This window comes from Danio aesculapii, chromosome 2 (genome assembly GCF_903798145.1).
Source record: "Danio aesculapii chromosome 2, fDanAes4.1, whole genome shotgun sequence".
Classification (NCBI taxonomy): Eukaryota; Metazoa; Chordata; class Actinopteri; order Cypriniformes; family Danionidae; genus Danio; species Danio aesculapii.
Genome location: NC_079436.1, coordinates 401,652 through 419,446, shown reverse-complemented (window position 1 = coordinate 419,446; position 17,795 = coordinate 401,652). Strand labels below are relative to the sequence as shown.

The 17,795-nt window shown below is 37.8% G+C and overlaps 1 protein-coding gene across 3 annotated transcripts in view; it reads right to left on the bottom strand.

The window, feature by feature from the left end:
* Window positions 1–14,708, bottom strand: part of mylk4a (myosin light chain kinase family, member 4a) — a 29,208-nt gene extending 14,500 nt beyond the window's left edge. Inside the window, exons 1-2 of one of the 3 annotated variants that reach the window (XM_056470371.1) lie at window positions 14,499–14,708; window positions 625–703 (exon numbers count right to left, since the gene is read on the bottom strand). In XM_056470371.1, coding sequence (XP_056326346.1) covers window positions 625–703; window positions 14,499–14,630 — 211 coding nt within the window. In that variant the 5' untranslated portion in view covers window positions 14,631–14,708. Of the gene's footprint in view, window positions 1–624; window positions 704–3,379; window positions 4,250–14,498 lie in introns of those variants that run through there. The other 2 variants (XM_056470363.1, XM_056470356.1) reach the window with 2 other exon arrangements.
* Between the last annotated feature and the right edge of the window lie 3,087 nt (window positions 14,709–17,795).

Genomic DNA, 17,795 nt, shown 5'->3' with positions numbered 1-17,795 from the left:
TTACCTGCTTTCTGGAACCGTTCTTGTTCTAACGGTAGATGTATGATAATGCTAGCACATAGGCTGACTGAACAGTATGAAATATAAATGCTTAGTTTCATAATCCATGCCATTAATTATACATCAGCATGTGAAAGGGTCTATATAACGCTTATAAATGTCATTATAATGGTGAAATGGTCATTATTACACTTTTTACATGATGTAAATTACAACATGATTTCACAGAATTATTAGTTGTAATACTGCACTTTATAATCTGGTGCTACAGGCTATACCTATGACAACTCCAGTGAAACAAAAGGACAAATCAGGGTCCTATAGGCAGACCTAATTCTCATGGGGGGACTTGGTTTCTCATGACACCGTCCACACGGAGGTAATAGGTCAGCTGGTAAACACGAAAAGGAATGGCATCATAACGCCCCATAGCCTTCATTTTAGAGACGAAATGCAGCCATACCTTCCCCAGGCTACATAATTAACGATCTTCAGTAATGTATACAGGGGTACATTTTCACAATAAGCCTGTGTTGGTCAATAGGGTAAAAATCTCTTCATTTTGACTCATTATTCCTGAAAACAAGACTAACGTTTGTATGTGTGTTTTGTTTTTGTACTTACCAGCTGAATCTGGTGGTTTCTTCTTCTTCTGTGCTTTGAGGCCTTTGAGGCTCAGATGAAAACCTTTGGGTTCTTTTAGCTTTAAAACAAAAAGAAAACAAAGGAAACCATTTCACCGCAGTACCTAAACGGCAAATCTTTAATATGTGAAGCCGATTTGTACAATTCATTTAGAGTCAGCAAACAGTTCTTGTGACAGGCTGTTTCTTGAGAACATACACTGCTGAATATGAACTTTTGGAATCATGTTTTTGGTTTGGAATACTATTATTGAATTTACCCCATTGGCAGATTACTAGCTTGTTTTAAGGGGGAAAACTCACGTATTTCTGAAAACAAAACACTTAGTGTAAGAAAAACATCTTGATTTAAGCATTTTTAGATATTTAGATGAGAAACAAGACAAGAACTTAAGTAAAAAACATTCTGCAGTCTACCACGTCTGGAGATTTTTATATTTAAGAGGCACGTGAACATTTTTAAAGACTTTAATAGTTGTTCTTATAGACACAAGATGTTTTGTTACAGGATAGCAGAGTGTTACATTTAAAATGTATTGCAAACAGTAGCCATCCATCTATTTATGCAGATTTTCGACTATATAAAATGTTCATGGAAACATCAAGATGTGCATAAACAAATGTATGAGCACAACTGAGAGAATTACATTTTAATCTGATAAGAAAAAAATGAGCATTCATTGCATTTCATGCATCTTCTAGGGCGCATCTCATTTATTAGAGAAGAAAAAAAACAGTGGCTTCTCCTAATGCATGAACTTACACTTCTCCGAGCAATATTTGTGCATGTTTAGCAGGAACTGATCTGTTTATTCTCTTTTGTTTCTCATTAGATTTACTCACTAACATTTTACGCAAACTTTCTATTTAATGCACAACTTTAATTAGCATTTTTGGATGGAAACACAACTATTGCATGATGGAACATGCAATAAATATGTTTCAAAGCAAGTATAAAGAGGTGCATTTATATGCTGCATCTTTTAAACAAGAGGAATACAACTGCATGTTTCCTTTCGCCTGCCATATGGAATATAAATATGGAGAATGAATGCATAAACGACATGCTTCTCCTAATGTGGGGCCATCAGCTGAAGTCTTTCCCTTACATAGATAGCTTGGCTGATGATGTGTGGGGTATCTACGATAACACAACACATGTTACTTTGAAGGGCAAATGGCTGCGAGTGGAAGAGTAACGCCATCTGAAACGAACACACAATTCCAGCTCAGTTCATCTGTTTACTTTTCTAATTAAAGTCCCCCGTTGTGATGCTGATGCCTGATAAGATCATTTCAGTCCTGCTGTCTGAAAGTAAATCTGTCTTTAATGGCCATGCGAGTGTCTACCTTTTAAGGGCCCTCAGAATGGCATCGTACCTTCTATCTTGGGAAAGTTTCCATGAAATGAATGGAAAAGTTGGAATGAAGACGTTAGTTTCTTTTGGTATAACCACGAATGAATTTTCTTTACGAAATGCCAAAACGATCTTTCATATAACTCACTAAAGCTGAGGCAAAAAATCGTTGGAGAAACCGATTCTGCAATGTTTCTGAGATTTATACCATTTGCTGTTAAAAAACTAGCCTTGAGCACTGTCTGCTGATTTAAAAACTCGACTAGGGCGCCATCTGCTGTTAAACACTAGTCTAGACTACCGTTTGCTGTTAAAAACTAGCCTAGAGCGCCATCTGCTGTTAAACGCTAGCCTAGAGCACCATCTGCTGTGCAAAAACTAGTCTAGAGCGGCATCTGCTGTTTAAAATTAGTCTAGAGGGCCATCTGCTGTTAAAAACTAGTCTAGAGCGCCATCTGCTGTTAAAAACCAGTCTAGAGCGCCATCTGCTGTTAAAAACCAGTCTAGAGCGCCATCTGCTGTTAAAAACTAGTCTAGAGCGCCATCTGCTGTTAAAAACCAGTCTAGAGCGCCATCTGCTGTTAAAAACTAGCCTAGAGCGCCATCTGCTGTTAAAAACTAGTCTAGAGCGCCATCTGCTGTTAAAAACTAGCCTAGAGCGCCATCTGCTGTTAAAAACTAGTCTAGAGCGCCATCTGCTGTTAAAAACTAGCCTAGAGCGCCATCTGCTGTTACAAACTAGTCTAGAGCGCCATCTGCTGTTTAAAAACTAGCCTAGAGCGCCATCTGCTGTTCAAAACCAGTCTAGAGTGCCATCTGCTGTTAAAAACCAGTCTAGAGTGCCATCTGCTGTTAAAAACCAGTCTAGAGCGCCATCTGCTGTTTAAAAACTAGTCTAGAGCGCCATCTGCTGTTAAAAACCAGTCTAGAGCGCCATCTGCTGTTAAAAACTAGCCTAGAGCGCCATCTGCTGTTAAAAATTAGTCTAGAGCGCCATCTGCTGTTACAAACTAGTCTAGAGCGCCATCTGCTGTTCAAAACCAGTCTAGAGTGCCATCTGCTGTTAAAAACCAGTCTAGAGCGCCATCTGCTGTTTAAAAACTAGTCTAGAGCGCCATCTGCTGTTAAAAACCAGTCTAGAGCGCCATCTGCTGTTAAAAACTAGCCTAGAGCGCCATCTGCTGTTAAAAATTAGTCTAGAGCGCCATCTGCTGTTACAAACTAGTCTAGAGCGCCATCTGCTGTTAAAAACTAGCCTAGAGCGCCACCTGTGGTCAAAAACCAAGCTCAAATCCATTCAATAGAGAATAGCGATGCATTGTGTGAATCTCAGAGTCGATTTCTCAAACAGTGTCAGGCCACAGCTCCAAAACTCACCTTAGCATTGACCGGCTCACTGTTCTCACACTTGCTGCTGGGTTTGATCTTGTTATCCTTCGACTTTAGTCCCGAAGCGGTTTTGTTCTTCCGAGAAGCCGGGCCTTTGAACATAATATCCATAATTTTGGAAGTTTTGACGGTTTCCCCGATGAAGCTGACCGCCTGCTGGATGCTCATCACCAGTTTCTCCATTCCCTCCAGCTTCTGCGTCTGCTGCTCTGAGCGCTGGTTCACCGCCAACATGATGCTGTTCATTTCTTTACACATTTCCTTCATCTGGTTGCCTTGGCCGGTGCGGATAACCGGAGGGAAATGGATCTCCTCCTTTTCTACTTTAAGCGTTTCTACGTCTCTCTCGATTCCGTCGATGTCCTGAGACATGCCGTCCAATCGGCTGAGCACTTTTTCCTGGATACTAATCAGCCGGTCCATTTTACTACTCAAAGACTCGATTCTAACCTGGAGCAGGTCCATGCCTGAGCTAGAGTCAGCAGAACTCATGGTACGTCAACGAAAAACCAAAGAGACAAGTGCAGTGAAAACCTTAGAATGGAGTGGATGAATGTGTAGATGTAGCCAAGTATTCAAAACAACACCAAAGAAGACCAAATCCACTGTAAAACAGCATGTTAAATCCCTTGATAACCAATTAATCCATCCATTTCTTTCTTCCTCTCCATTGACGGACTCTGCAAACTGAGGCTCATATTAAGAATGGAATGAGCCGGTCTCAGTGAATGTAAGTGGTACAGGGGGGTTTACGTCAGCAGGTCCTGAGGAGGGGCTATGTTTGGCTCGGGGACTGCCGTCTGATATTGGAGACGCTTTAAAGCCATGTCAGATTCCTGCCCGCCAGGTGTCACAGGGGCCCCGGAGACACTCGCTTTCCCAAAACGGCTGCTCACAGAATCAATGGAAAGAAACTTGAGGACTGACTTATCTTTCACCTTGAGAGGTTCAGTCTGAGATGTGGTATATTAAGATTTTATGTTGATGGAACATTTCCAGAAATCCTGAGAGCTTGTATATTGATAGAAATGAAGGCGAAGACGTTGTGAAGAGGTCACTGGAAAAGGCCTAGTATTGAATTTTTAGTATTGGATTTTTAACTCTTTTGACTAAATCTAGAGCTTTTGTCAGTGTTGTGACCGATTCGCCCTCTCCAGTCCTCTAAAATCCTTACTCATCTGCAGTCAAGACAGCTCAGTTTTAACTTTGAGAATGAAATTTGATTCTCTGTCCAATAACACTTGACTTGACCTACTTGACCTAGTAGTAGTGCAGAGTATATTTCACACCAGTGTTCGTTTTCTATATTTCTCAAATAGGATTCTCACCAAACAAAATGTTTCCTCTCAGAATAGCATGAGGACATTGAGATGGGCCAACACGACACGAGAGTCATCATAGTCTCAAAGTCACATGCAACATTTGACCCACTGACCCCTTTATAGAAGGTGCCAGTGGATTTAATTAGCAGAAAGGCCAGAACAAATAAACACAGCTAAAGACAAAGTTATTAAACTTTGGGAAATATTTAAAAAGAGTTTCACTGGAGAACTAATAATTTCACAGATATACTGACATCTTAACAAAATATATGCTCAATTCAGCTTGCCATTGATTAAAAGTAACAGAAAGGGGAACACACATTTATTAATTGACCAAATATTGGTAGATGTTATGACTGATATGACTACAACTAGTGCAACTCCTCATGGTGTATGTTTCAATCAATGGCCGAGCAAGTCTAAAGAGAAGATACGTCTAGTGTTTATTTTCACTGTAAACCAGCAGTGGACATTTGACACTAACAATGCTGTGAACAATGAGATCAAAGTGGACCGTGTTTACAAGAGGACCTGCATCACCTGTCCTGAAACACCAGCAGATGACAGTAAAAATGGAGACACTCATCATTCCACACCGTCTAAGACTACATGGATACGGTGTGACGAGGCAGCACAAATGTGTTCAGGGAGAACTCCAGTAGTAAAATGCAATTAGTTAGTTAATTAGCTAAACTAGGTTATACTAATATATCCAGATCTCTGCTGTAAATGTTATTCAATAGATTATATGAGACTGGGAACCAATCATGCTGTAGCCCTTTGTATACTCAGTAGTTTTTTTGTTTTTTGTTTGTTTTTTTAATTAATGTATGGACCGTAAGTAGGAAAATGCTGATATTTGGTGCATTGATTTAGGTGGTCCTAAATAGTAAACTTGCCAAATTTGAAGTCACTATGAGCAATTTCGTAGAGTAAACAAAAGTTTGAAAATGGACTTTTCTTTAAAAAGTGACTAAACCAGTTAAAACTGGAACTATTAAATTGACTTAACTTAATATTTATAATTATATATTTATAATTATATACAGAGTTTATTTACTTAAGAATTTTAAGGCAATTGGTTTACTCACTTTTAGTATCTTTTAGTTTTCTTTTATGTTATTATTGATATTACCCAAGGGCAATCTATGAACCATAAATAGGGCAATGCTGAAATTTGGTGCATTGGTTTATATCATCCTGAATAGTAAACTTGCCAAATTTGAAGTCTCTATGATCCATTTTGTAGAGCAAACACAAATTTGAAAATTTACTTTTCTTTAAAAGTGACTAAACTGGTTAAAACTGAACTATAAGTTGACTTAATTTTTATAATTATGTACATATGTTCATTTACTTAATAATTTTAAGGCAATTAGAGTACTCACTTTTAGTTTTCTTTTATTTTATTATTGATATTACCCAAGAGCAATCTATGAACCAAAAGTAGGAAATTACTTAAATTTGGTGCATTGATTTAAATCGTCCTGAATAGTAAACTTGCCAAATTTGAAGTTTCTATGATCCATTTTGTAGAGCAAACACAAGTTTGAAAATCACTTTTCCTTAGAAAGTGACTAAATATTCACTGACTGAGAATCATTTTACAGAATTTACACAGTGCAATTTACACAGGTGAGTGGGCTTTACAAACCACCTGTAGGAGACTTTTCCTCTGCATATGCACCAGACACTTACTTATAAACACTACACATTTTTAAACTGTGTAGTGTTTATAATAAACTATCTTAGATTTGTCATGGCTCTATATACTGCTGCTCTCTGTTGTTCTGAATGCTTCTTTTTATTTACTTGTAAGTTGCATTTGCCCCTATACATCTGCTAAATAAATAAACATAAATGAAGTATTTATGACGAAATGCTGGTGATGTCAATGCATGCAATGTGTGTACTCAGCGCACACGCAAGAACACCACCATTCCAGCCTAAGTTTGACCGTCAGCAAAGGATTGGATATTTGCTGCCCATCAGCATACCAAGAAAAACACATCAGCGGTCATTGCCAGAGTATAAATTTGGACAGTGCTTGGGAGAGTAACGCAAAACTACCATTTGAAGACAACACAACCGTAAAGCTGTGGAGTAAACAGCAGCTCTCTGGAGTTTATTTTACTAGCAGTTTACAATGAAACCTGAGAATTGGGATGTAATAGAAGCATTCGGAGAGTTGAAGCCAAGTCTTACTGTGCGGTGAGAAAATGACGACTGCAACAGGACTGCACAGCTGCTGGAGCCCACATACAACACATTCAGACCATTCACTGACTGATGTGAGAGCTCAATAACACATGTTGTGCGGTAATGAAGACGCCGCTACAGAAATTAAGGCGTAATGTGTCACCTATCAGACAAGGTGAGATGAATGTGTTCAGGCCAGAACGAACTGAAATCCCCAACAGGTCCAAGCACGAATTGTTCTTTGGCAAGATGAAAAGTTGAAGGTGCATAAATATATAGAGTGCTCAGCATAAACGAGTATACCTCCTTTTGAAAAGCAATATTTTAATCCTTTTATCCATAAAGAGTTTGTCACTGAACATCTTAATGCATTTAAATTCAAACAGTTGAACTACAAAATTTCAACTAAATTTGATATTCTCTTGATTTTTACTGGTTATTACAATTTTATTTTAGCTTTTTAGCCAATGTAGTAATTTGGGTGGGCTATTTTTTGGACTGTAGTCATTTTTTTGTTAGATTAGCTCCCGATTTTGGGTTTATTACTGACTAGTCTAATGTATTTGCAAAAATATATTACTGTAAAGCATCCTGTAGAAAATATTAATTATTTAAACAAGTTTTTCATGCGTCACGACTTAACATGTGGAATTGAACTGCATTGACAATCCTAAATCTTTTAGGGTCTTGAATTTTGTCTTGTATTTTTAGCAGGGCTGAATTATTTTAGAAAAGAATGTAATTGCAATTAATATATATATATATATATATATATATATATATATATATATATATATATATATATATATATATATATATATATATATATATATATATATATATATATATATATATATAATTTATTTATCTATTCATTTATTTATTTTTATTTATTATTTTTTTAAGGGACAATTCATCCACAAATGAAAACTAATTGCTCTCCCTCATGTGGTTTTAAACCTTTATGCGTTTCTTTTTTATGTAGAAAACTAAAGACGACATTTTTTTTAAAAAGGTGAAAACCAGTAACCATTGACTTCCATAGTAGGAAAAACAAACACTACATAAGTCAATGGATACAGGACTCAAACATTCTTCAAAACTTCTTTTTTTGTGTGTTCAACAGAAGAAAGAAACTCCTGAAGGGTGAGTAAATGATGACAGAAATTTCAGTTTTGGGTGAACTGTCCCTTTAAATATCTTCTTTTCTGGATAAAAATCGAGCATTCGGGATGACATGAGAGTGAGAAATAGTTGAAATCAGAATTATCACATTTCTAATATAATATAATATAATATAATATAATATAATATAATATAATATAATATAATATAATATAATATAATATAATATAATGACTGATTTCTTTTCTCTTTGCCATGATGACAGCACATAATATTAGACTAGATATTCTTCAAGACACTAGTATTCAGCTTAAAGTCACATTTAAAGGCTTCACTAGAGTAATGAGGGTAAATTTAGGGTAATTAGGCAAGTCATTGTATAACAGTGGTTTATTCTGGAGACAATCCAACACTAATATTGCTGAAGGGGGCTAATAATATTGAGCTTAAAATGGCTTTAAAACTATTAAAAACTGCTTTTATTCTAGCTGAAATAAAACAAATAAGACTTTCTCCAGAAGAAGAAATATTAGAGGAAATACTGTGAGAAATTCCTCAATCTGTTCAACATCATGTGGGAAATATTTGAAGATCAAATTTACAGGAGGGTGAATAATTTTGACTTTAACTTTGTGGCTTTTCATATGAGATTTATGAATTACTGAGAGTTTCCAAACAGAGCAGAGATGGACAGATATAAACACAGGGTGTGATTGAGTTTATCATGACATCAATACTCCCCTTCAGGACACTGTGTCCGGGACATCTGAGCGTGCTTTGCCACCTCCTGGTGTCATTTTGCCATTTTGTCAGCCGCCCAATTTTCCAGACATGAAGACACATGAGACACAAGCGCTGCGCTCAGCACCGGTGTAATGCTCTGAAGGATACAGCGCAGATACTATAGTACAAGAACGGGATTTAATATCCTAAAATAAGAGAAGAAGGGACTCTACAGCAGAACAAATCTCAGATATGGATCATAACATAGCTAATGTATGGACTTGTAACTGCTTTGCACTACAAACAGTATGTAATGATTCTGAATATTGTGTCGTGTTGCAGTGTTGTTTTAAACCCAAATAATGAAATGTGCTCATCATTTATTCTTCCTCAAGAGGATTTGCTTTACTTACACAGAGTTTTTGTCTTGTTTCTGGACCAAATATCTAATAATTCTTACATTAAGAGGAATTTTCTAGACAAGCACAAAATATAGTCTTGTTTTCAGAAATAATGAGGCAAAATTAAGTGAGTTTTTATTAAAACAAGCTAAATAATCTGCCAACGGGGAAACTAAAACAATCTTGTTTTTCCTTTTGACATAAGATTATTCTGCCCACCCTATTGACAGAATATTTTGCTTGATTTAATGAAAAACTCACTTAATTTTGACTCTTTAATTCTGATTTTTCATATATTTGGACTAAAAAAAATAAATTCTAAGCATTTGTTGAAGTGTTGAACACAAAAGAAGATATTTTGAAGAATGTTGGAAACTGATAGCCATTAATATCAATAACAGGGAAAAAAAATACCATGGAAGTCAATCCCTGCTGGTTTCCAACCAAAATATCTTTTGCATTTCATTTGTGGGTGAACTATTCCCTTTAAAGCTTTACTTTTTTCTCCAAAAGAAATATTGAGGGTGTAAATAAAACATCTCAAACAGATGAATCCACCAAAACAAACATTCCTGTCATCACAGTCTCTCCGAATCTAATCTTATCTTATGACGGCCTCAATAATAAATAGTTTTTACCTTATATCTTCTTCGCTTGTCATTTTTGTGTTGTGTTGTTTGTTTTGTTCAGTGTATGCCAATAGGAAAAATACAGTAAACTCCTGAATATCCAAACAGCAGAAACACCAGTGACTTTATTCTAATGCACATTTGTGCCATTTTTATAAACAGTGTATTTTTTATTTTAGCTAACTTTCAAGTGCACAAAACATGTATTACTTGGGATATTTTTTGCCATAAACACCATCACGTTACAAAGACTGACCTGCATTTTTCACCTAACTATAATTCTCATTTACAATTATAAATATTAAAATCCAGCCATTGTAACTCAGTCTGGGTTATTTACTCTTTGAACAACTGTTGTTGACTCATTTTTAAAAAATGATTCACTGAAATCAATTCAGTGAATCATTTACAGACTGAATTATTTGAATATATATATATATATATATATATATATATATATATATATATATATATATATATATATATATATATATATATATTATCCTTCAAGAAGTGGGCTCTCGGCATCATTCTGGGGATGCCAGATATAAACAGTGTGCTTGTTTGTCTTGTATAAAGATACACATATTATATCCTTCAGGTTGACCTAAGGAGCTGATTCTTTTATGTAAAGAGCAGTGAGTCGCTACCTGGAGACTCACTCTGAAAGGATCATTTGAATCAGTGAGTTGTTTACAAGTTGTTTCTGTGTGGAGTTTGCATGTTCTCCCCGTGTTGGCATGGGTTTCCTCCGGGTGCTCTGGTTTCCCCCACAGACCAAACACATGCGCTATAGGGGAATTGATGAACTAAATCGGCCGTAGTGTGTGCGTGTGTGTGTGTGAATGAGTGTGTATGGGTGTTTCCCAGTACTGGGTTGCAGCTAAAATGGGCATCCGCTGTGTAAAACATGTGCTGGAATAGTTGGCGGTTCATTCCGCTGAGGCGACCCCTGATGAATAAAGGGACTAACCCGAAGGCAAATGAATGAATAATTGAATGAATCAGGAGTCGCTGACTGGAGACTCACTCTGAATGGATCATTTAAATCTGTGAGTTGCTACCAGGAAACTCACTCTGATCATTTGAATCAGTGAGTCGCCGCCATAGAGACTTGCTCAGTACGGATCATTTGAATTAGTGAATCGCTGCTTGGAGACTCACTCTGAATGGATCATTTGAATCAGTGAATTGCTGCTTTTCCCAGAGATGGGTTGCGGCTGGAAGGGCATCCGCTATGTAAAAACGTGCTGGATAAGTTGGCGGTTCATTCCACTGTGGCAACCCCAGATTAGTAAAGGGACTAAGCTGAAAAGAAAATGAATAAATCGCTGCTTCGAGACTCACTCTAAATAGATCTATTGAATCAGTGAGTCACTGCTTGGAGACTCACTCTAAATGGATTAATTGAATCAGTGAGTCACTGAAAGAAGACTCACACTGAATAAATAATTTGAATCAGTAAATCGCAGCTTGGAGACTCACTCTAAACTGATCAATTGAATCAGTGAGTCACTGCTTGGAGACTTGCTTTGATTGGATCATTTGAATCAGTGAGTCGCTGCCTCGAGACTCCCTCTAAATGGATCAATTGAATCAGTGAGTCACTGAGTGAAGACTCACTCTGAATGGTTCATTTGAATTGAACAACTTTGTCTACTCAGAAAAAAAGTTAATCCCTTGCTATCTGGAGTTAATCATGAATCAATATCTTTGTAAGAGTATATTAAACCTCTGTCTAGTTTGTAAAGCACTTCAGTGTGTTTTACTTCAGCTGAACTTGTTTGTCTGCTTATTTTCCTTCTTTTAGGCTTCATATTTATTGTGTTCATTCTTTGAAACACTCATTTCATCCATCTTGATTCTGTTTAAATGTTCCCTGTGAATAAATATTGTTGGAGTGAAATAGTAATTGTTTGTGCTGGTGCAAGCTGTTAGTGAGTTTATTTATTGAGCGATCTTGCAACTTCCAATATATTTCTATATAAAGGTTGATGGATGATGCAACTGGACTAGGCGACTGTTTCAGATTCAGTCTCATGCCAAATATATGTGCTTCTCATCTCATTTATACTCAGTGTAGACAAGAAGCAGATGCAGTAAATCAGCTCACGCTTTAATAATAGATGCAGAGAGCACATCATTCAGCCTTAACACAGCTAGATAAACAGACAAGACCACCAAAATAACATCAAAACATTCAACGCCTTTTATATCTAAAGTATTTTCAGTATAAGTAACTGCCCTGAGTGCCAGAGAACAGGTAATCCTACCAAACAACAGCTTGCACAATCTAGTTAATATATGTAAAACTGAATTCAAACATGACTCATTTACTATTACTTCTGTAATTATTTACAGGGAAATGAAGGTGCAAACTAATCAGATACTCCAATCACAGCGCTGAAAACAATGATGGGTTGTTGTGATCCAGTGTTTGGGTCAAATATAGACAAACCCAAGTTTTTGATTTAAGTTTCATTGAAAATATGAACCCAAAATTGTTCATATATATATATTTGACCCAACACTGGGTTAATGCAACCCAGCGTTATGTATTATATCATGGATTATCAATGACTCCAGTCTATAATCAGATGAAATGAGAGTCTACTCTGCCCTCAGCGCATGGCATTTGTACCATGTTGTGAAGTCTTAAAGCTGTATCAAGTGTTGATAACTCCTCAGTCTGTCTGTGAAACAGGAGTTGTTTTAGTCTATATACTCTATACAGTATAGTTTATTATAGTCTGGGATGATGATGTCACTGTATAGTGCGCACTGCCAAACGCTTGCATTGTTTCCACATGCATGACTACACTTGATACGACTAAATATAGCACTTCTTCATTTAGAAAGATAACTTCAGTCTGTTAATGTTTGTTAAAGGAGTCCTAAAATGAGAAACCAAAATCCTCTGGATCTTCTGACATTATAAGAGCTCGCAGCACTATTAAAACATCCTGTACGTTTCAGAATTAAACTCTCTGTGGTTCCTCTAAAATCAGCTTGTATTGAAACCACAGCTTCTGGGATCTTCTATTCTATGATGTAATAGGGAGGATAAGCTCCACCTCCACTGAAGATCAACACCCACTGTCACTGCACGGCCTGTTTAAAACTGGTAATATGCAAAACTGTCAGCCAATCACTGCAGTGGGCGTGTACGTCTGAGTCTACAACTGGCCACGCCCATTAAAACAACTGTTAATATGCAAAACAGTCAGCCAGTCACAGCAGTGGGCGTGTACTTCTAAGTCTACAATCAGCCATGCCTATTCAAACAACTATTAATATGTAAAACAGGCAGCCAATCACAGCAGTGGGCATGTACTTCTGAGTCTACAACTGGCCACAGCCATTGAAACAACTGTTAATATGCAAACCTGTTAGCCAGTCACAGCATTGGGCGTGTACTTCTGAGTGTACAACTGTCCATGCCCATTCAAACTACTGTTAATATGCAAAACAGTCAGCCAATCACAGCAGTGGGCGTGTACTTCTGAGTGTACAACTGGCCATGCCTCTTCAAACAACTGTTTATATGCAAAACAGTCAGCCAATCACAGCAGTGGGCGTGTACTTCTCAGTGTACAACTGGCCATGCCCATTTAAACAACTGTTGATATGCAAAACAGTCAGCCAATCACAGCAGTGGGAGTGTACTTCTGAGTCTACAACTGGCCACGCCTATTCAAGCAACTGTTAATATGTAAAACTGTCAGCCAGTCATAGCAGTGGGCGTGTACTTCTGAGTCTACAATTGACCACGCCCATTTAAACAACTGTTAATATGCAAACCTGTTAGCCAGTCACAGCAGTGGGCGTGTACTTCTGAGTGTACAACTGGCCATGCTCATTCAAACAACTGTTAATATGCAAAACAGTCAGCCAATCACAGCAGTGGGCGTGTACTTCTGAGTCTACAACTGGCCACGCCTATTCAAGCAACTGTTAATATGTAAAACTGTCAGCCAGTCATAGCAGTGGGCGTGTACTTCTGAGTTTTCAACTGGCCATGCCCCTTCAAACGACTGTTAATGTCCAAAATTGTCAATCACAAAAGTGGGTGTATACTTCTGAGTCTACATTTGGCCACACCCATTCAAACAACTGTTAATATGCAAAACAGTCAGCCAATTACAGCAGTGGGCGTGTACTTCTGAGTCTACAATTGACCACGCCCATTTAAACAACTGTTAATATGCAAAAGAGTCAGCCAATCACAGTGGTGGGCATGTACTTCTGAGTTTACAGATGGCCACACCCATTCAAACAACTGTTAATATGCAAAACAGTCAGCCAATTACAGCAATGGGCGTGTTTTCTGAGTCTACAACTGGCCACGCCCATTCAAACTGAGTGTCCTCATGAAGGTTAAAAAGTAGTTAATTACTTGTTTATGTTTATTATGTTTCATGTAATCCTGATTTATTTGGGAATGGGGGTCTAATTATCCTGAAAACATTGTAAATTAACAACAGAGAACTGTCCAAAATAAAATACCTGATAATAAGTAATCATACCAAACAACAGCCTGCACAGTCTTAAATATTATATATGTAAGAAATGAACTCAACCTTGACTTCAGCAGCGTTTACATTAGTACTGTACATGTTTACAGGCAAATGAAGCTGCAAACAGATCAGATCCTCCACTCTCGACACTGTAAACAATGCTGGGTTGTTTTGTAACCCAGTATATTCACCTGTGCACTAGCTGAAGATCTGGATTTCCTTCGGTACAAGAGTAAATCCCAGACTGTGTGCCAGAGATACGAGGCCAGAAAACACACGCTGCCAACAATCCAAATGTATCTGCCCTTGAAGAAGCAATCCATAGTGTCTGAGCGCCTGCTGTTTCTGCTTAATCTGCTGGGTTTATTTAGCTGCGACAAAGTCTGTGGATGAAAGTGTGTGTGAGGTCTGCTTTAAAAGTACACTGCGTTTGATTTGACGTGCTCCTGCATTCCCAGAGCCCCCTGCTTTCTGTCATCCCCGAGGACATATGCATGTGTGTGTGGTGACAGGTGCAGGAATACAGCTGAACACGGCCTGCTGGCTTTTATTCATCATCATCTCAATGCAATCAGCTCATGGTCAACAAAGCTGCCAGTTTCCCTCTGCTTCAGATGCCTTTTAAGCTATTAAAAAAGTGTGAAGGATATATTATTTCAGGTTCTGCAATAGAAATATATTTTTATCCTTCAAGAAGCAGGCTCTCATCATTCTGGGGATGCCAGGTATAAACAGAGTGTGCTTGTTTGTCTTGTATAAAGATACACATATTATATAGACATCCTTGAGGTTTACCTATTGAGCTGATTCTTTTATGTAAGAACCAGTGAGTCGATGCCTGCAGACTCGCTCCGAATGGATTATTTGAACAAGTGAGTCGCTGCCTAACAACTCTCTCTGATTGGATCATTTGAATCAGTGAGTCACTGTATAAAGATTCGCTCTGATCGGATCATTTGCAATCTGTGAGTCGCGGAGAAGTCTAGAAGTCAAGAGAAAATGCTCCTTGATTTGAGAATTTGTAGATATTTAGAGATCCTCAATCAGACACACCTGAGCTAGCTAATCAAGCTCTTACTAGGCTTTCTAGAAACCTTTGTGCAGGTGTGTTGAGACAAGTCGGAGCTCAAATCTGCAGGACACTGGCCCTCCAGGACGTGTTTGGACACCCCTGCTGTACATAGTTTGTGAAGTTGTTTTTTTATTGGTGATTTACTGCTTAACATGCAGTTTATTTGTCAAAAATGCTAAAGACCCATACCTGGAATTGCTTAGGGCCCCCAAATCACTAAGTCCGCCCCTCAGTACATCCATGTGTAAACATCACCATAGTTTTTCTATAGCTGCTCTTTATAGCTTATACCTATATCCTGCACTGGTTAGACCTAAACAACATTTCATTGCCTTGTACCTGTGTAATGACAATAAAGTTTAATCTAATGTAATCTATTGAAGTATTTATAATTATTGATTGAATAAATTGATAATTTGATGAAATAAAAGTCATTAAGTTAATATGACCTTTTTTTAAATAGGCAGTTTTGATTGTTTTCTCATTCAGTCACATGTACAGCATTTATGCTCATAATTTGAGTCTGCAGTCATTCACATAGCACAACCCGTCCACCAGATAGCAGCAGTGCTCTGTGTTTTACATTACTGTGGAACTAAGGTTGGGAGAGACCTCAGTGTTATATTCAACACCCAAAAGGGACAGTTGACCCAGTTTTGATCCCAACTAAATGTACTCACCCTCATTTAGAATTATACTGTATTTATTATAGCATCTACAACTCCGTCAATGAATGCTCCAGCATACTGTAACATCATCTATAGTGAACTGATCAACTACAGTCGTATATTTTAGTGTTTACTACTGTAAACTGTGGTGTTATAGTGTAATACGCCCTATAGTTGTAGAAAACTACACTATTGGGTCATTTGTTTATATTACAGTAGTTGTTGTGTTGCATCTGTAGAATCACCACAACAGATCAGTTCAGGTACTTTACTATGCACAGTAGTATTTACTTTAAATTACTGTAGTACTTTTTCATCACTACTAAACACATAAACATTGTTTATCAAAACTCTACAGGTATATAACTAATGAGAAAGAAAACTAAAAAGAGCCGTATTAATGTCAAAGACAAGTGTCATACAAGGAAACCTGGGAGAGTCAGCTTAGAGTTATTCAACTCATACATTAAGGAAGTCTACTGTTATCCAGGCAGCAGCGTTTTACTGTAGTATTTTACCATTAAAAGTAATTGTTTTTACCATGATAGTCTTGCTCAATAGCTAAACAGCACATTTACTGGTGTGCAATTTAAAAACATCAATGATGTGCTAGTGTTTTCAACCCTATGACGAAAGCTGGGTGCCCTTCCAGCTGCAACCCAGTACTGGGAAACACACTCATTCACACACTCATACACTACGGCCAGTTTAGTTGATCAATTCCCCTATAGCGCATGTGTTTGGACTGTGGGGGAAACCGGAGCACCTGGAGGAAACCAACACGGGAAGAACATGCAAACTCCACACAGAAACACCAACTGACCCTGCTGAGGCTCGAACCAGCGACCTTCTTGCTGTGAGGCAACAGTGCTAACCACTGAGCCACCGTGCCGCCTACAGTCTGAATGAAAGAGAAATTCAAAAAGATGCACATGTGTGGTGTCCGTACCTGATTACCCTCCAGCTGGATGTGCTTGAGCTCCCAGAAGCAGCGCATGGTCTCGACTCTCTCCAGATAGTGGAAGAAGGCCAGTTTGCCCAGTCTGATGCTGTCTGGACACTGGGGCACATCTCTCAGTCTGGCCCGTCTCAGCTGAACACACTCATCTGGGGTCTGTGAGGGTGTCTGTGTGTGTGTGTTTCTCAGCAGGGTCACCTCAATCACCGGCCGCTCCGGACTCTGCTTCTTCTCAGAGCTAGATGAAGGAAAACAAGGAGAAATCCATGAGTACACTGCAAAACATGCGTCTCTTACTCAGAGTTTGTGTCTCGTTTCTAGTCCAAATATCTATAAACTCTTAAATCAAGGAGCTTTTTCTAGACAATCACAGAATCTAGTGTTGTTTTCAGAAATAATAAGTCCAAATGAAGAGAGGTTTTCTTCTTTAAAAAAAGCTAAATATCTGTCAATTGATTAAGTACAATGACTATATTCCAAACAAAAAGACAGGTTATTTTAGTTACCGTACTGGTAGATTATTTAGCTTGTTTTAAGGAAAAACAAAACAATATTTTGAAGCATTTTTTGCACTACAGTTCAGTTTTTTTTTACTTTGCAATCAATAAAGCTAATGTCTGTCAATATGGCCATGTAGCAGCATTTACAACCCAAGACTTTAAAATCATAAAATTGTGAATCAATATTTAATTACAACCTGTCACATGACATTGAGAATTGGTTCACACTTTATTATTGTCATATAATGTGCACATGATGTATCTGGACACTTTGAAATGTTTAAAAACTG